The sequence below is a fragment of the Pyrus communis genome, chromosome 11 (assembly GCF_963583255.1).
Source record: "Pyrus communis chromosome 11, drPyrComm1.1, whole genome shotgun sequence".
Lineage (NCBI taxonomy): Eukaryota > Viridiplantae > Streptophyta > Magnoliopsida > Rosales > Rosaceae > Pyrus > Pyrus communis.
Window position 1 is genome coordinate 17,073,786 of NC_084813.1, and position 20,896 is coordinate 17,094,681.

Here is a 20,896-nt window from a genome sequence, read left to right on the forward strand (position 1 = left end):
ACTTGCAACACGTATACGGTTTTAACTGATTTATATACGTTTTTTTTTTTTTTTTTTTGGTTAGTATAGGGCAAATTGAGACACAAGTTGAGTTTAAAGCCACATGAGTTTTAGAGAGTGATAAAATATGAGTTTTATATGGTTATGTGAGACTTGAAATTGAGTACCAAGGAATGCATATATGTAATTAAACTTAATTTGATTGCTTTTAGCCGGAGGAAAAAAAAACTTTAAAGAAATAATTTAACTTACGATTTGTGAGAATTATCCATGGCATGTTTTCATATGATTTATTTGCTCGTCACATATGCTTACAAGGTGTCTATAGTACTGTCCGAGAGGTTTTTAAATGAACACTTAACTAGAATTTAGAGAGGATTACCTTAGCATTACCCTTTCCAATAGGCTTCTAAAATGAGCTCTTAACTCAAATTTAGAAAGGATTTTTAAAAAATCAACTGTAATATAGGAAGGGAAAAAGGAGCACCTAATGGTTCTCTATAATTAATGCTAATTGTTTTAAGTAAATATTTAATTTATATTGGCTAACTAACTCATAATCATTATGAATTATTGACTCATAATCATTATGATTCTTTGAAGTATGGAGTATTCTTTTATAGAGCTCCTAAAGTAATATTTTGATAGTTCTCCTTAAAAATTTTGTAGGGTGCATTTTTGCTAACAACTCGAGTGGTGCTAGTGCTTACTATCCTATTAACTACGATTAAATATGTTTAAATTTTGAGATTTGTGTCTATGTATTACATAGAACTTGAAACTTAAACATATTTAATATGTGGCACCTTGGGGGGGCGAGAATGACCGAAATGCCCATAAACAAACTAAGAGGCCTAATGTGGATCGAAACATGTTACACTTATAGGCCCTTAGTATTAAAGGCCCTTTAGTCAGGTCGGACTACCGAACTTCCGGATTACCTTAGTCAGGTTGGACTACCAAACTACCTTAGTTAAGTCGGACTAGCCTTAGTCAGATTAGACAAGTCAAACAAAGTCATAATACCAAGCAAAGTTAGATAGTTGTGGTTAGACAAAATTCTATTAAATAACTACTTGTCTCCCAAGTAAGGAAACCCTAATTTAAGTCAAATTAGGACATCTTAGGAATTAGGCAACGTAAACATGATTCTAGAGAGGATTGGGTATCTTATCCTAGATTTCCTCCTAAATAGTCTCCTGATTTAATTGGGATCACTTTCCCTGTAAGGACTATCTAGATTTCTATAAATACTCAACTAAGTCTTTTAAGACTCAAGACTTAACTCTGGATTCTCTAATCAATCACAATGAAAGATACACATATTCTCTATAATCCTAACAGAAGCTCATCCTGCATATACATTGTCGTCTACGCATAAACACGTCCATAAAGAACTCATTTCCTTAACACCTCACCATAAGCTATTCGTTAAAGATGGTTCACGATGTATCGCACATCACACCATTCTTTCCTATAATTACACCCATGGTTTAATTCTCATTTCCGAAGATATGTAGGATGTTCTATTCGAATTCAACCACACCTCTCAATTCTCATTCTCACTTCTCGCTAAAAATCATGGGCAAGTTCGACTAAATTTTACCTCCGTCTGTGGATGTGCATAAATGTAGTTCCAATGTAATAGTAATAAATAGAGTGTGAACATCAAGTGTGGATGCAAATTTTCGCCTTTTCTTCCTTTGACGAAAATGCACCTGCAAAATAATAACACCTAAAATTAAGACCAAAAACCTCATGCGCCCACGATAAATGGGGGGGCTTTGGCCGAAGAATCTTTGATGCTAAAGTTAGAATTCTAGAAAGAATGTGTTTGAGTATTTGTAGGTAGCAAAAAACCTCCTGAATTTTGGAGATAAAGGGTGTATTTATAGGAGAAAATGAGGAAGTGGGCCGGCCCTCTAGGGTTTAAGGGTGGCTAGCCCTAAGGTGAATTTTGGGTGGAATATTCCAAGATATTTGTGTAAATAAATATCTTGGAGTAATTAGGTAAATATCCTAAATAAATGGAATTAGGATAACTTACTTGAAAGAGGTCTTCTCTGATTATGAATGTATTTAAGATAAGAATAAGGAATTATCCTATCATAAATATCTTTGACTTTTCCTATAGGCAGAGGTACCTTGAGCAATCGTTGATCTCTGCATGCTCAACCTCAGTTGCGCGTGGTGAATGAGACTGCTTCCTGCTTATTTAATAGGGGTAGTCTTGTCTTTCTTGGAAAATAATCCACGTGTCAGCTCCATGATTTTTGGGTTTATTTTTGGCTCCACAAATGCCCCCACACATGCTTGCCTACTCGCAGGAAAGGGCATGAGGTGTAGGAATCCAAAGCTGCCATGGAGTTTGTGTCCCAATTTAATGTAGATTCCCTATTTGATTTGGAATTTAAATTCTTCTAGGAAAGGGAATGTAATTGCCACCAAAACTTATTTAAGTCTGCGCCAAGCAGGGAGTTACATAAATTTAGAGTGCAATTAAAATCCCGCAAGAAAGAGAGAAAGCCAGAGGATATTTGTTCCTCCTCCCTAGCAATCTTCTTCGTTTGCCCATGCAAAGAATTGTGTTCCGTTGTTTTTCTTTTTCTCCAAGGTAAGAAAAAAATTTCTCTTTCTTCATGATTTTTTTAAAGCATTGGGGCTTAAATAATAGCACCACGAAGGTCAAGGACGCGGGGAATTGTGCAGCCATGAGGCTGTTGTGCTGCTACTGCTGTGGTCGACATGGTACGAAAAGGTCTCGGCTTGGACTGAAAGCTAGTAACATGAGCTGCGTTGTTGTTGGAGATTGAACTTATTGCTAGGCTTCTGCTTTCGGTCTGGCTCAGGTGATGAAACTGAATGTACTTTGTGTGTGGCTGGGGTGGGCCAGGTGTGCTAGGCTTAGGCCTGTGCGCATACACCTTGGCGCTGGGGCGCATGCCTCGGCTATCTTATGAATTGGGTTGCTTAGTCTCTAAACGTCTTTATACTTCTTGTTTAGATGTCTTCTGATTTGTCTTCCTCTATTTATGTAGATTCGGAATTCGGTTCAACTTCTAAGACTTCTCTAAACATGAAAAGTGTGCAGGGAGAAAAGTGGCTGCTCAGTCCTCTTTGTAGGGAGAAAAGTGGGTTGCCTTCGTAGGAAGAGATTAGAAGGATTAAGGGTGAGGCGTTCGCTCATCCAATCGTTACCATGGAGCATGTTACTAGTGGAGGTGGAAGAAAAAGATCTTCGTCGCCTATTTGAGAGCCATTGGTGGAGAAAAAGCCAAAGACTTCCTCTGCTACTCATGAGGGTCTGTCTACTGCTAAGAGGCTCATGATTGACTTGACTTCTTCCAAGGGGAAGAAAAAACTACTGGATCTGAGCCTGTAAAGTCTGCTGCTCTGAGGATTGCTAGAACAGTTGTTGACAAGATTGCGCAGTGGAGGAGTTCTATCGTGCCCCTTGTGTTTGGTTTTATTCCAAGACAGCTTTCCGTGCCCAAGTCTGATCTAATTTCAGAGGTGCGTGTAGCGGCGAAAAGTGAGGATGACAATTCCACTGCCAAGACAGGTCTTCCTGTTGAGAAGGAATCGCTTGCCCACATGAGCAACCGTGAACAGCTTGCAAAACCAACCTTAGGGGAGTTTTTCGAGATCCATGCACTGTTAAAGCCCAATCTACTTGAGGACACAGAAGTATGTGCCAAGTTTGTTGATGGTGTAATCAAGGTTATCGGCTCTAGTTTTTTTGTGAGGCGTAAGGCTCAGTCGCGAAGGGGTTTCATGCTTGCTATGATGCAGAAATTTGTGATCTTAGCGGTCGAGTACACGTGTATGGAGCAAGATGACGCCAAGGCTTGTAGGAAGATAGTGGCAGCCATGGTAGCAGAAGCTTGCTCGGCTGCTGAGAAAATTAAAGAGTTGGAGTCTGAACTTACCTTTTTGCAAGGATCTGATGCTTCTGCCCCCATTGCTCAGTAACTTGAGACCGTTCACCAAGAGATTAGTGACTTAAAGGCTCAGCTTAATGTGATCCAGGGGAAGTATGGCATTGCAAAGAAAGAGATTGAAGTCCAAGCGTTGCTAGTGCAGGACCTTGAGTTTGCCATTTCAGAATTTCGATCTACTTGTAATGCCAAGGTTGTAGAGTTGTTCGCCATGCATAATGAGGTTTTTGACTCAAGAAGTTCGTTGGTAGACTTGAGTTCAAGGAAGTAGAGCTGCAAAGAACGTTGTCTGCCAACGAGAACCTAAAAAAAAAATTAGATGAGTTGCAGAATGCTCGTACTGACCTGATTGAGGAAAATAAGCAGTTGAAGAGCGAGAAGTCTAGTCTTGAGGTTATCCTTGCCTAAGCTCAAGCTGGCTTCTACAAGCTTGGCTACATATATCATTTCCTTGGCATGCCGTCTAACTACGTCTTCTTTGATAAGGACGTCGAGCTTTTTGTTATTTCTTCCGATGATCTGCTTAAGTTTTCCTTTGAGAGCACCTTTAGTGGAGCAACTGAAGATTAAGCTACCTAGGTAGGTGCTGCCGAAGGTGGTACCACCCAGGCAGGGGCGGTTAGTGACAGTGCTGCTTAAGATGGGGCAGCTGTAGATGAAGCACGAGAGGTTGATGCTGGTAGTAGTGATCCGGCTACTAAAGATGTCCAAGCTGCTGAGGAGTAGTTTTTTTAGATAAACTTTAGGGTTTACTTTCTTTTCCTTTCCTGCTTTGCTTTTTCCTTTGCTTGAACTCTATTGGCCTTTGTGCCAGTTTACCAAATTGATAGAAATTAATAAACTATTTTTATTTACTTTACTTCATCTTTGTCTATGTGCCTTACTTTAAGCTTTAGCTGTATAATGAACAATTGAGCAAGTTGCTTTGAACAAAGTAGTCAAGCCTATCTTCATTGTTTTAGGCACCAACTTCGGGTTGTCAAGTGTGATTCTTTGCTAACTTAAGGCATTTTTTGAAACTTCTAACTTGTAGGGTCGGATGACCTCCGTAGTTGCATGATTCGTATCGATGGTCCACTAGATCTTTAACCATAAGGTTGTTAGCGAAGCGCACTATTTTTTAATAAGCAGATGGGCTTGCATGACCTATGTGACTGCCGATCTAGGCTTAGAACCTCTGTGAAGCTGTTAACCAGATAGCCAGCAGTCAAGCACCTTACTTACATAAGCAGGTGAGTCTGTGTGACTCCTTAGTTGTTAGCTTTGATATTCTAGGGCGTTGAACTGCTGAGTTTTATCTTGCATTGTTGCCTCCTGACCATTGGCTGTTTAGATGGTCGTCATTTCTCTCATCCTTTGAGCTGCGTGGCCTGCATCACAACATACTAAAGATTGCTAGGACCCAAAATTCGCTACCCTTTCGAATTAAAAGTGCGTGGTTCTATGGAATTTTGTAGGCAATGGTTTGAAAGAACAATTTACACTTTATGTAACCAATTTTGTAGGATGCGTAACAAGTAGCACAACACTTTAGGAATTAGTGTGAACCCAAGGGGTAGTTCTGCGCTAGGCAGTGCATATACGCTCTAACATGTTAACCTTTCACAATACTATGCGATTGTATAAGTTTATTTGGTTAACTGCTCGAAGGGTGTATCGTAGCTAGTCTTCCAAAAATCGTAGGCTACTTGTTGAATTGGCAAAGACTTTAGGTTTCCAGGGATCTTTCAAAAACCGTAGGCCACTCGTTAAATTGGCAGCGGCTTCAGGTTCCTATGTATCTTCCAGAAACTGTAAGTTGCTTGTTAGATAGGCAATGACGTTAGGTTCCCAATGATCTTTCAGAAACCATACGCTGCTTGTTAAATTGGCAGCGGCTTTAGCTTTCTAAGAATATGCAGAGATCGCTAGTTGGTCACATACAATATGCTCAGCTACTTACGCTAGCTGGTCACATCAAGGATGCTCAACCGCGTGAACCCTGTGCATGTAGTCGGAGCTAGAATTCCTTATCCTCAAAAAGATTACATATGTATTACACCAAGGGTGCTCAGCTACGAATGCTAACTAGTCACATCACGGATGCTCAAAAGGGATATCCTTCTAACGAGTATAGGGAATACTATTCCGTAACACGAAGATTACTAGTTGGTCACAAACAAGATGCTCAGCCGGGGGTTACCAGCGGCTGGCCACATCAAGGATGCTCAACTGTGGTCCATCTTCATGGGCAGCCATCCAAAGGACGAGCTGCATAGCGTGCCTCCTCCTCTTATGGGCTCGAGTCCCGGCGGATCAAGCCAAATGCCTAAAATCCTTTAGTCTAGCTAAGCCTTAAAAAAGACCATTGTGCGGACTTTCCTAGATATGATTCATCTTTTTAGAGTCTTCACTTTGGGCAGTGATGAATGTTTTTCTTAGGACCAAATCTCCAGGCTAAAATTGCCGGATCTTTGCCCTTTTGTTGTTGTTGGAGATGAGCTGCTGCTGGTAAGCTACAATGCGGGTGATAACCTTCTCGCATTCCTCCTCTGCCAGATTTAGATTGATGGCCATCTCATTTATGTTTTGCTTCAAAATTAGCAGTATGGTGTTGATGTTCGACACGATGACATTGGGATAGATCATTGCATCTGAACTGAATGCAAATGAGAAAAGAGTTTTACCAGTTGCTTGTCATTTAGTTGTGCGATAGGCTCATAGGATATAGGGAAGTTCGTCTAGCCACTTTCCCTGCTTGTCTGTGAAGACCCTCTTGAGGCGATCTAGGATTGTCTTATTCGATGCCTCCGCCTGTTCGTTTCCTTGGGGATATCTAGGTGTACACATGTGTTGTTTGATGTCATATTTCTGGAAAAACTTCGCCACGTCATTGCCCACGAATTACGGGCCGTTGTCGGTGACGATAGATTGTGGGATGCTAAATCGGCAAATGATGTTCCTCCATATAAAGTCCTCTATGTTTGATTAAGTAGTGGTGGTCATGAGTTCGGCTTCTACCCACTTGGTGAATTAGTCGGTAGCCACGATCACCAAGCCTCTGCCCCTAGTAGCGAGTGGCATAGGCCCTACCAAGTCGATTGTTTACTGCATGAATGGCTATGGGCTTGTCTCCAGGTGGAGCTCGTTGGCAAGCAGTGCGGGTACATGTTTGAAGTGTTGGTAATTGTCGCACTTTTGAACAAATTCTTTAGCGTCTTGAAGCACAATGGGCCAGTAGTAGCCGGAGTTGAAAACCTTCTATGCTAAGGATCAGTCTTCTGAGTGGTAGAACTTTCAAGTCGTCGAGAGGTATTAGGCAACAGAGATGTGGGCCTGAAAATGATCTTTGGACGAGAATGTTGTTCCACATGTAGTAGCGTACCACCTTTATTTGGAGTTTACTAGCTTTCAATCTTTTTGTAAGGAGTGTCCTATTAATTAGGTAGTCAATGATAGGATCTTGCCTGCTTGGGGTTGTATTGACTTGTAACACCTCGGCTGCTGGTTCTTCTTCTGTACTCGATTTTCCCAAAATTTGATTGGGATGGAACGTCTGAACTAGTGGTCCAAAATGAAGCCTAAGGCTGCCAAGGCGTCTATGTGAGTGTTATCTGTCTGTGGCACTTGTGTGAGGGCATAAGTCTGAAATGCCTCAAGCTACTTTTGTACCTTCTCAAGATATAATGTCATCCTTGGATGCTTTGCTGCATACTTCTCGGTAGTCATGCTAGTGATAAGCTGAGAATGGGAATGGATTGCGAGCTTCTTAACTGCCAAATTTTGTGCCATTTAGAGGCCTGTTAATAAGGCATTATACTCTGCTTTGTTGTTTTATACTTTAAAGCCTATAATGATTGCCTACTTGAGCATCGAGCTATCTAGGGTGATGAAAACCAAGCCTGCTCCAGAAACCTTGTAGTTAGATGAATTATTGATATGCAGGCGCCATAAGTCTTTGTCATAAAGGGTTGGTGCGGCCAGAGCGTGCTTGGCTGCTTAAGGGGCACCTTTAGGCTGTGTTGTTACGTCTTCTAGGCCGGGAGTGAACTCCGTTATGAAGTCTGCCAAGGCCGAAGCTTTTATTGCCGTACAGGGTTGGCAACTAAACCGTATTAGCCGAGTTCCAATGCCTACTTCATCACTCATTGAGAAGCGTATGAACCATGTAAGATAGATCGTAAGGGATACTGAGTCAAAACGACAACCATGTACGCCTGAAAGTATGGTCTGAGCTTCCGAGCTACAACAATTAGTGCCAAAATTAACTTTTCAATCCTCAGGTATCTTGTTTCCGCATCAATAAGAGTTTTAGAAGTGTAGAATACTGGCAATTGGGCCTTCAGCTCTTCTTGTAATAGGGCAGAGCTTACTGCTACATCTGAGACTGCCAAGTAGATATATAATTCCTCGGCTGCTTCCAGCTTGGATAGTAGATGAGGGATGCCAAATATCTCCTCCAGTCTTGAAATGTTTTCTTGTACTCACTGTCTCACTTGTCTATTTGCGTTTTCTTCATGGACTTGAAAAAAGGCTTGCATTGATCGGTTGAGCGCAAGAGAAAACGGTTGAGCCCGGTTAGGCTCAGTGGTGGGCCGATTCTAGCCATCTTCTCCGGCTGCTCGGGATCAGGAATGATGTATTTAGCATCTTCTTTTGTCTTCCATCATTTTTTTTTTGTCAACGTGTCTTTTTAAAGGCCATCATCTTGATCTACTTGTTGTGGTTGCTATTTTGTAGCAGGCATGTCCTTATAACCTCAGTAACTCCTACGGGGGCGAATAACTTCTTCTTTGACTCCTTCAGCATTTGTATTGTGCATCGTCGAGATGCGGCCTGATCATACTTGATCTCTCTGACTCATTCTCCTAGGATGCAGAATCAGATTTTTTAGTACTCAACGAAGGTTACGGCACCCAATTTCACTAGCCAGAGCCTTTTCAAAATCGCGTTATAAGGAGGTGGGTCACTAACTATAATGAACGTTTGCTTTAAGACTACTGATGGTGTTCTCACATCGAGTGTTATGCTGCCAATAGTAGTTGAGGGATATCCATTGAATCTTGTGAGTACCTCTGCTCAGCGTATTATCGTGCTTTCCAGGCTCGTCTTCTAAATGACGGATAGCTAAAGTAAATTTATTGAACTACCTTAGTCCATCATCACTCTGTCAACTATAGCATGTGCCAGTTGAATGCACACTACCAGAGCATCATTTTGTGGGAAGTCAACTCCCTCAGCATCCTGCTCGGTGAAACCAACGATGGGTCCATGTTTGGCCTTAGTTGCCTGAATCTGGGAGATTGTTATATCATGATGGATCTTCCTCCTCTCGGAGTTGTTTGTGGCCCCCAAGTATTCAGACTCGGCGAAGATGCTGTTGATTATAATGGTCTTAGTATATGGCTCCGTGTCTACATATGCGTTCCTCCTAAGCTGCTCAACTAGCTTGTCCAAGTATCTGTCGCATTTACTCTTATTCACCAGCTTCTTTAAGTAGTCCCTCCAGGTATTATCGGTCGTGTGACCAAGATCTTGGTTGAACGCACAATACTTGATCCAACTTTGAGGTGTCTCATTTTGATCGTTTTGGTAGCTTGAACTAAGGCTCACTCTTGAGGTCGCAGAAGATTTGGTTGATCGGGATCGAGAACTTGGTATAGTTTTTTGCAGCCTGACCTCCTCTTGCTAGGGATCGGTCTTTACGCTTGGCCCCCTGCCTGCTTTAGTGTTTATACTGCCTCTTGTCCGCCTTCTTCTGGGCTACCTTGGACTAATTCTGAGGCTGCTCAGGTGCTTTGTTTGCTCCTTGGGCTTCATCCCAAAGCTCATGCTTCTCTACTAAAGCAAATGAATCTACTAGAGTCAGATCTTCCTTCATGATCAATTATCTGATAAAGGATAATCTACTTGGAGTTCCTTTTGAAAGGCTGCGTTGGCGATTGAGTCGTTACAACCGATTATCTTCGCCTTCTCCGCCTTGAACATTTTCATATAGTCGCGGAGCGACTCATTTAGATTTTTCTTGATGTTAAAGACATGATCAAACTTCTTCTTAATTGAGAGGTATGATGAGTATTCCTTAGTGAAAACTACAGAAAGCTTGTCGAAACTCTGGATGAACTGTGGAGGCAGGGTATGGAACCAATCAAGCGCATCGCCTTGCAAAGTTGTGGCAAATATCTTACACATTAAAGAGTTGTTAGCCTTGTAGAGGATCATCGCGCTACGATAGTGCTTCAAGTGCCTTTCCGGGTCTCCGTCTCCTCGATCTTGTCCGTAAAAGATGATCATCCCATGTCTACCACATTTATGCAAAGTGCCTCGTCTGTGGTTTCGATATGCTGGAATCTGCACAATCGCTTGGTCAAAAGCCTCTCTACTTCTTTCTGAATTTGCCTTTGCCAGGGCAGCTAGGCGTTCGACTACCCTCGATCATAACCTGTTGGTCTCGACTGCTCTTCCTTGTGTTCAGTCAGTCTATGTCGCAGATGCAGTGCACGTGGTACGTTCCTGGTAGGCAAACAAATTACTCGTAGACTGCAGGTTGAACTTGAGCCAGATTGAACGATTGCTTATCTCCGTCCATCATGCTGCCTACTCCCAATGTGAGGATGAATATGCTCTTTATGGGCCTAGCTGCGAATGAATGCTTCGCCTGGAAGATTATCCATGTTTATCGAAGTGTGGCCCTAACCATGAATGTATGCTCATCTAGGGCCTAACCAAGAGTGCACGTTCCTCTGCATGCTAAGACGAGAATGTACACTACCAGAACGTTCTGTTCGTGGCTGGTCGATGGGCTGCTTGCCGGGACGGTGCTGGAAAGAAATGTCATTTTTTGCCCTTGTCCTATTTCAGGACACTTCGTCTGGGGCATGCTGCATGAGCTGATTTACCAAGGTAGTCTGCTGCGCAAGGGTGCTTGTCAATTTGACTACCTGTCAGGATAGGTGTTGTTCGCCATTTAGAGTGGAAGAACTAGTACGGTAGACGTCTGCTTAAGTAGTGGAAGTGTAATGGACTCCGGGTGCAAAGCTTGAGCTAGGATGGGTCAGATCTGCAGTAAGGTGGGGTGAAAATACCCTTGGTTCAACTGTTAGCCTTGGAATCTAGATCTGGGCTGGTTTAACTGGTCTAGGACCATGCTGGACCGTCTAAATGGCTACTAGAACAAGTTAAACGTATGGGCACTAAGCTGCCTCGGTTTGTCTTGCTTGGCCTCGAGCTGGAGACGCGTTAGGCTCGCATTGAGTTGCCACTTGCGTCGCAGTTGACACTACTTGGAGTGCCTCGATATGAGCAACTCACGTCAAAGTGCAGGTGGTAGGCGCTAAGGGCTGTTGCCGAGGGCGAGCAGCTGCTTGGTTCTATACCTGCTGGCTGATTAGGTCGTGGGCCTCCTGCCCTAGGGTTTCCTCGCGATGAGTAGAGGTTGCCTCGTGGGCCACTACAGCGGTGGCTGCCACTACTGGCATGGCCACGATACTTCGTGGTGGCAAAAGAACGATCCTTTCCGTGGTAAGCCTCGAGGAGCAACAGCGTGGAGCCATGTCACGGTCTACATCGGTTAGTCCATGTCCTTCAACGTAAAGGGTCCCATTGGTTGTAGTTTTTGAATTTCCTGCCATTATAGTCGTGGATCTATGAATGAAGAAAGTTGAAAGCAAGAGTCTTCTTCGAGTCTTTAAATTAGAGTTCTTAATGAAAGCACAAATTTGTGGATACAAATTTCCATCGTCTCTTCCTTTGACAAAAATGCACCTGCAAAATAATAACATCTAAGATTAAGACTAAAAGCCTTATGAGCCCACGATGAATGGAGGGGCTTTGGCCGAAAAATCTCCAATGCCAAAGTTAGAATTCTAGAAAGAATGTGTTTGAGTTTTTGTGGGTAGCAAAATGTCTCCTGAATTTTGGAGATAAATGGTGTATTTATAGGAGAAAATGAGGAAGCGGGCTGGCCTTATGGTGGATTTTTGGTGGAATATTACAAGATATTTGTGTAAATAAATATTTTAGAGTAATTAGGTAAATATTCTAAATAAATGGAATTAGGTTAACTTACTTGGAAGATGTCATCTCAGATTAGGAATGTATTTAAGATAAAAATAAGGAATTATTCTATTATAAATACCTTTGTCTTTTCCTACTGGCAAGAATGTCTTGAGCAGTCGTTGATTTCTGTTTGCTCAACCTCAACTGCGCATGGTGAATGAGGCTACTCCCTACTCATTTAATAGGAGCAACCTTGTCTTTCTTAAAAAATAATTCACGTGTCAGCTCCATAATTTTTATAAATGTTTTTGGCTCTACATCAAGTGATGAGCAAAAATATTCTTTAAAATATATAACACGATTGAGGATGCTGAGCAAGGTTTTGGTTTTTTGTCTATATATTTTAATTGCAAAGTAGAAGAAACAACATGCTAATCCAAGAACCACGTTACTGTTTTTAAGTTGAAAAAATGGATATGGTGATCTTTTCTGTCGGCTGTCGGCTGTCGGCTGTCGGATAAGATGATACTAACTTGATTGACATGTCATTCGAACAGTAGTTTTGACATACTCTTGTGCTTGTTGTTTGATGACGTCTATCCTACCAAGATACAACTTTCTAAATCCTACAATTCACATGGGATTGTAGAATTCTAGCAAATTGCTTTGTGTTTACTCTCTGAAAATTTTTGTACAAGAGAGAAAGAAAGAAGATAATCTACATTGGAAATGATATAGGCTATTTCAAAATTTCACACCGTTTCAAATACCTTTTGAATTAATCGAAAAGTGTTTTTAATATTAATTAAAATTTTAACCCAAAATTAAGTTAGGGATAGGATCAAGGAATAAAGATTTTGACAAATATTTTTACACTCAACCTTTAGATTTAGTTTAATCTAACGGTCCCTAAGTAAAACTTAAATTGTTCTCGTTGACATGGCAGTGACATGGAAATAGTTAAATAATTTTATTTTTACCCAAAAAAAAAAAAAAAAGAACCGTGTAAAGAGAAAAAACTCAACAATCCTTCTTCTTCCTCTTCATCTTTCAATCTCCATTTTTTTGAAACCCTCTCTGCCGTATGTAGATTATATTTGATTAATATATATTTGTGCAATGAAACCAATAGATTTTTCTTAACAAAACGTAATAGTAGAATTTAATTATTGAAGTGCTTATGGTTTTAACTCTTGAATTGCAAGAGCACCGTCCAAAAATTACTACGGATATAACTTGTTCATCAAAACCCTAATTCCAATGTCATGATAAACAAGTTTACAACGCCTTCATTACAAGCTACTTTAATTCGATTTATACAATATTATGAAGCACACAAAGCATATCAAGTTATCACTCGATCTCTTGAATCTTTTGTTAAATAAACAAAACTAAACCCTAGTCTTAGTATCTTTGGGTGAGAATTGGGTTATGGCAAAACTTTGATATCTTAAATTTTGGATAGTTCTTTAAGTTGTAATTATTACTCTTTATTTCTTTTGGTCAAATTGTCATGAAGACCTACCAAATTTGGTTGCTCTGGGCAATCACGAAATCAATGGAGTTCTTCATCCCTCCCTCCCACGTTTTGTAGATTTTATTTATTTATGATGATTTATATTTCATGTCATCATTCATGTTATTTATGGATTCAAATCCTCCACATCATTTTTAATTAGGACCATTGGATGATATAAAATTTAAAGGTAAAAGAAGTGTAAAAATATTTGTCCCTTGATCCTATCCTATTAAGTTAATATTAGAGGCCTTGATTAATTAAAGGAATTGTTATTGACACTCCAAATTTTTCATTCTACACTTCAAACTTTCTATATTTAGAAAGAAAAATACAATTGTAAGGAGTGTAGAATGAGATTTTTGGAGTGCCAATAACACTTCTCTTAATTAATAGTACATTAATTTTAAGATTTAATTAACACAAACCTAATCCATACAAGGCCTTGATTAATTAATATCAATTAGCACAAGCGTGATCCACACAAGGCCCAAGCCTCAATTCCCATTCCACATGCCCAAGTCCAACTTATTATTAAATGATAGTGAGAAAGTTCAAAATCCTAATGCCCAATTTATTATGAGATTGGACACCTATTAAGGTGAGAGGATCCTCGCTAGATCTTCTTTGTAAGGATTCCGGAAATCCTTCAATCATAACCGTTTATTATACATCGTGCGCTAATTTTTGTCAGATACTGTTTATATTTAATTTTAAATAAAAAAATTTACAATGATTTCTAACCACACGACGTACGATGAATGAATATGATTGGATGATCGTCACAAAAATGATCCAGCAAGAATCCTCTAGCCTATTATGTATCAACTTTAATCAGATTGATTGAAACACTTCAGCCATCAAATCAATTCATTTGGAAGAGAGTTCATTTGCTTGAAGTATTGAAGCATAACATTTTTTTCATTAGTATCCAGGGAAGAGGATCCTTTTCAGATCCATTTTATGGGGATCCTAAGGATCTTCACATTTTAGTCGTTCATCGTATATCGTGTGATCAGTTTTCGTCAGATACTATTTGTGTTTAATTTTAAATAAAAAAGTCAAATGATTTCTGATCGCACGATACACAATGAATGATTAAGCTGTGAGAATCCTTAAGATCCTCACAAAGTGGATCCATGGTATCCAATTCCAATTTTTGGGATAACATCCCAATTGCCTGTTCCTCATCCAAGGTTAGACTTGTCATGCTATTCAAACAATTAAGTTAGAGATAACATCAATACAACGGGAGGCTAACAAGAGCTAGCCCTGCCACCAGCAATGGAGCCACTAAACAAGAACTAATACTAGTCAGATAGTTTTGAGAGAAAGGAGAAGGCATATCAAATTTGTTTCTTGGAAGCTCCTAAACAACGAAACTATGACTTAGCATTAAATGTGGGTAGATGAATCAAGGAAAATGAACTGAATCAATAATACAGCGAAACTATGCCGTACTATGTACGATTAAAGGATAAAATGTGAGAATTCATATGATCTCACAAAAAAGATCTGAATGAGATCCAAATCCGAATTGTGTAACCCTAATTATACTTTGTAATTTTGTAATATCAAATAATATACAGATGTTGAAATCAATAGAAGCTGTGACTGTCAAACGGTTGACCCGTTTTTTGTTTTATACACACCCATATATTAAAGTTTCATACACCTAATAATTGACCAGGAACACGTCATAGTAATGCCAAATAGTGTTAGACTTATGGATAACAAAAATAATATAGAAAAATAAAAGGCTAAGAAAGATTCAGGATTCCATATCAAATTACAGTCAACAGATTTTGAAATATTTAAGCTGATTACAACAACGTATTTTCTAAATCGGCAACAATAAACAAAGAATTCTAGTCTAAAACCATCAAAGAATGATTCATTCAATTAAACTAAACACATCAGAAGGCAATAAGACCAAGAACCAGTATAAAAATATGCAAAAAAAAGCATTAATATTTCTTGTTTTTTGAGTAAAGATTATGACCCTTTGTGGCTATCTATATGTAATCACTTGAAACTTCGAAAAAAAAAATGAAAAATGAAAAGAAAAAAAAAATTAATCTAATTTCTGTATGTCACCTCTGATCCTTTTCAGAAGGAAAAACTCAAAAAAAAGAAGGAAAAAAAATGCGCACAATTTTTCTCCAGCTTCTAAACATCAGCACATTTCATGGGTGCATATCCTAGCCTGGACTTCTTTGTGTCATAGAGGATATGAAAATTCTGCTGCTGATAGTTTCCGATGATCGAAAGGCTGGATTTCGGAGTCCCCAACACCGCCAGGCAGACCATTTCCTGCGGTTCGATCTGGATGAAGTAGTTCTCTACTGGGAAATCCCACACAGCTCCATCCGCAAACACAATTGCGAACTCCGGCAGCTCTATTTTCTCAACACCTGACACATTGTAACAAGGTTTCAAAATTGGAAAGTCGTTCACAACTGGATACCCTTTAACCTTTTTCTCAAATGCCTCCTTGATCATTTGGTAAGCAGGATCGGCAAAGTAACTCAACGTGGTGCCGGAATCAATGATTGTCCCGCCGGCACCCTCCGGCGTCAATTTCCAAGTCTCAGCCGGTATGTCCACCGCTTCTCCGCCGACCATGACGGATTTTATCTCGACATAGTAGAATGTATCAGCAGGGTTTTCTTTCCCTCCCACCAAGGAAGTGTAGCTCAGTTTCGGGTGGCTCAAGAGGTTCTTGTCCTCCCCGAAAATCAACTTGCTGCTGACATTCGCGTCGCTGTTTCGATCCACAAGGCAGTAGGAAAACGAATGTCCGTACAGCGATTGGAGCTGAGATGCAAAGGAAAGAGGGCCTCTGCCAAGCCCTAGCAACCCTGCAGCCCCATGAAATAGTCCTCTGTTCCAATGTCCGCATCCGAACATCACATTCTCCACCCTCTTGAACCCCGCCTTGTTCGGTGACGTGAGGTTCACGGTAAAGGTTTCGAGGGAGAAATCGCCGGTAGTGTTGGAGCTGTCTCCGTACCAGTAGAAATACGGGCACGTTTGATTTTCGGACTTGCAGGACTGTGCAGGATCCGGGGACGAAACTAATCGACACCGCGGATCCTTGCAGCTAATGTCAAGAAAAGAAGTTGAGTCTTTCGGGTCGTAATGCGGGCCCTGCTGCTCGAAGCAGTCGTGGCACGGCGCGCATTGGACCCAGTTAAGGTCACTGCCAGTGTCGAGAATTAAAGAGAAGTGTTTAGGGGGTGTACCGATGAAAACATCCATGAAGTACTCGCCGGAGCCGAGGCTGACACCAGACTTCAACGTGGCCTGAAGCTGCCCTGAAAGCTCGTTGGTGTAAGACTCCGGTGAGGCTGCAGGGGCCACAACCGGATTTGATTGGTAGGGCTTCGGCTTCTTGTCTTTCTGCAGCCTAGAAATTGTGTTCTGGTTCTTTTTCTCGACGATTCTTGTGTGGAGGGTTTGAATTCTGATGAGGTCTCGGACTGTGGACTCGATCACGGAGCTTTTTCTTTCGGATTGTTTGTTCTGTGATCTGTGCCGTAGATGGAGCTTCATAGTTTGTTTATGAGGGTTCAATTCGGGTGCGGCTTCGTCGTCGTCAGAGTCACCAACATCTTCCATGGCTGAATCTGATTGGTTTGTTCTTTTAGAGCTGCTGAGGCTGCAGCCAGTGTGGGATGAGGAGGAGGATGAGATGGCGTTGAAGCTCATGTGCTCCGGCAGTTGTATGCCGGCGAGAGTGGAGGCATTTGGGTTGTGATTGTCGTGGCTGTGAAGTCCGGCAATCGCTGCTAAAGTGGAGGAGAAGATTACAAGGAGAACCACTAGGATTGAACCCCTAACAGCCATTCTGATCGCCTCTTCTCGTTTCAAAATCCTGCATGAATAAAACTTGAGAAGGAAGAAAAAAAAAATGGAGAAAAACCCAGAAAGATCGAAACTTCAAGGTTTTGGATGATAATTTGAAAAAACCCAGAAACGGAAAAATCAGATGAGATTTGAATTTCCGTCCAACGGAAAGAGTAGGAAAATTGGAAAATGAATGAAAACGAACAAGGGAACCCTGAAACAACAAACTTCAATTTAAAGCTCTAAAAAAGGGACTGTGTTGGGGGAGGGGAGGGGGGGGGGGGGGGGGTTGGGGAGGAGAGAGAGAGAGAGAGAGAGAGAGAGAGAGAGAGAGAGAAGAGGGGGAGGTCTGAGTGTGCTGAGCTTAGAATCAATGTTAGACTTTGAATGTTATTATTCAAAGTTGAAAACGCGGTTTCGACGAAAAATAAAAGAAAAGAAACCAAGGGGAGAAGAGAAGAGATGAGGTGGTACACCACATCACGTATCTTTATATAAATAGTAGGTTATGTATGTTAAAAGATTAATAACTTAAAAATTAAAATTTTTCACTACTTACATAAAAACACATGATGTATCATCTGTGTTCCCATCATAATTAAAAATTTCTCAAAGGAGGATGTGAATTGTGATTTATTATTTAACTAAAGTGCTTACCTGGTCTTCATCATCTTTCTGCTTCTTTCCTCCCGCTTTCCTGCTTCATTGCCTCATGCCACTCTCATATTATTCATATATGCCGTTACACAACTTATACTTTTACCCTTGCAGCTCGCTGTCTCTCACGAGTGTTTAGTTTACTTAGTAAAACTGTATGGTCTTGGTTTTAACTTTGGTTTGTTTTCATATATTTTAAGAAAGGCTAGTACTATCCATACACATATTTTTTACCTTCTACACATCCTATGTTACTTTCTATCTTTTGATCATTTTCAATTCACTTGTTCTGACGAACGAAAATTAAGAATGATGTTAATTAGTTTTCAAGGCACTAGGAATCACCTAAATTCGAGTGTGATATAAATTGTTCGACTTCATTTCTAGTAATTTTCAACTGCACTGTAATATCATGTAGCTAGAGATGCTACATGATATTACATACATTACAAGCCTTGGGCTTCACGGAGTAGGATTCCTTAGACAGTCAAACAAGATCTTAATTTTACATTTAATTACAATGTTTGGGTTTGACAGAAAAAAATTACATATTCGTTTTGGAAAACAACTGAATTAGGGTTTTATTTGTGAAAACGATTATCAAAACTCAAGCACGTTAAATAGCAAGAGGAACCAATCAATCGGACTGCCACATTTAATTTCCTCACGATGGACCAACTACATACATACATACATACATACATATATATATATATATATATATGCGTATGATATTCTTGGCGTAATTAGACAGGGGAATGTCTGCCATTAATCTCCATGGAATATTGTTCAACGAGACACTACATAATTAAATATGAACACAATAAAACACATAAGGTGTAGAAACAGAGAGAAACGAGGGTAGCCGTTAGAATTTGGAGCAGACATGCATGCAGTTGCCGCCATTATTTTATTATATATTGATTTTGATATTATCAAAAATTGCATGAGAGCGGGTCTTGTGTTGCATTTTGACCACTGGATTTTGAACCAAGGCTTTGAAATTGGAAAATTGGTGTGCTAAATCGTGCTACTGTACAATTTGTCTCTGCTCCCTTGCGATGTCCTCTGTATATGTCGAGTCCTTTTCCAACTCCAAGTTTTGAATGTATAATCAACGTTTATTTTAGTCAAAAAGTCAAAGTATTTTTCCAAACGAGATTTTTGGCATTCAGTTTCTTAGGTACGCTTCATTTGGAAGAAGGAAAATGAATAAAGTATTAGAAAAATAAAAACTCTAAATACGTGAAGTAACTTACATTACATAGGTTTACTGTTATCGTAACGTTCCAATTTATTATTAAATTTGAACGTCACGTGATTATGTACCTGTTTAATGTACATAAGTCCTTTTTCTGAATGAGAAATGTCAAGACGATTCTTCCAAAGAAGATTCTCTCAAAGTTGGACTCTCTACAACCTCACAGTTTAACGTCAATTCTCATTGCAACATTATAAAACATTATGCCAAAAAATAATATGATAGAAAATCCATGTAGAGTTCCGCTTCTGAAAATCTCCTTAGCGTTTCTCTTTGTGAAATTTAGAGGCAGGATCATGTCAAGGTAGAAACCTTTTTGTTTCCCATTAAGTAGAGGGGTGTGATATTCACACACTCTTTTTTACATTTCACACACTTTTTAATTTTCGGCCGTCGAATCAGATGAATTGAAGAAAATCAAGGGATAAAAATCAACAAAAAGTGTGTGAGAAGTAAAAAATATAATGTCAAAGGGAGGAAAAGACTAGCTTTGTAGCTTGTAGTTACTCCTGTACCATGTTATTAGATCAAGAATAAGAAAGATACGTGTAAAAATAATATACACTCGTAAGATGAAAGTTTTACTCCCAAAAATATTTTTTAATCTAACATGAAAATTTATTCCAAAACAAGGCTTTTATTTCTACTTCCTTGTTAACTTGTGGCAAAAGTAAAGACTGAATGCACATTCAACCGTACATTTTATATATATATCTTCTTTACTAATTAATAAAACATTCATTGTCAATCAAAATTCTATGAAATTATCAGTTTAACCCTCTAATTAAAATAAAACATGAATAAGAAATATGGGGCAGAAACGTAATTTCACATAACCAAATTTTGTTGTTTTTTTTTTCAAAGCATCACCTACATGTAATGCCCACATTCTCTATCACTCTCTTCCTCTCTCCTTCTATTTCAAAAACAAAAAAAAAAAAAAAATTCACACATTTTGTGTGTGTCCATATGCTAGGATAGTTTAAGTAGAAACGCTTGGACAATTTTACTTATTATTAAAGAAATTAATTATATTTTAATGACAAAAAAACAAAAAGGAAATCACTTCATCAGGTTTTGAATTAAAAGAAAATGGACTTAATAATAAAAATTGTACTCTTAATGATAAAAAGAGTTGTTTAAGAGTTTTTAAATAAAAAAATGTTTTACGAAGGGCTTTTTATTAATTTTCTTAATAAAGTATGAGTGCATATATAGTTGAGCAATTAGGTGATAAGGCATGTCAAACCCAAGTTTGACATGATGGGGAATGTTAGCAGAAGTTTCAACGATCAACAATCACTGCTACATTCGAATCAAATCTCAGCGTTTGAAATGATGTATCCAACACATGAAAAACGTTTATTGTGGTAAGATGCATACTTGTTACATATAAAGAGAATCAAGCTCGGCATGATGCGATATATGCTATGAGACTTTTTTTTTTTTTTTTTTTTAATGTAGTTTTTTTCTTCTCATAAATGGCCTCTCTTTTCTCTCTTTCTGTTTTTTCATTAAAAGATAACTAGTTGGTGGTTTCGTCATGGCAATCCTATCTTTTCAGGAGCCGAGAAGACGCACATAGACATTTTAGCTTTCATGTGGCCACCATCGTGTGATTCACCAGCACTAGAATCGAACTCATGATGTGCATGTGGAATACGAACCTGAAATTCGTCATGAACCATCCCATGATTT

At 39.6% G+C, this 20,896-nt stretch overlaps 1 protein-coding gene across 1 annotated transcript; it reads right to left on the reverse strand.

The window, feature by feature from the left end:
- Positions 1-15,393: 15,393 nt before the first annotated feature.
- LOC137708834 (aspartyl protease family protein 2-like) lies at positions 15,394-17,362 on the reverse strand. The gene has a single exon (XM_068447989.1). It carries the CDS (start codon positions 17,278-17,280, stop codon positions 15,601-15,603), a length of 1,680 nt encoding a protein of 559 aa, XP_068304090.1. The 5' UTR covers positions 17,281-17,362; the 3' UTR covers positions 15,394-15,600.
- Positions 17,363-20,896: the final 3,534 nt, after the last annotated feature.

Coding starts and splice junctions, on each gene's coding strand:
- LOC137708834 (XM_068447989.1), bottom strand. CDS start 17,280: ATGGCTGTTAGGGGTTCAATCCTAGTGGTTCTCCTTGTAATCTTCTCC.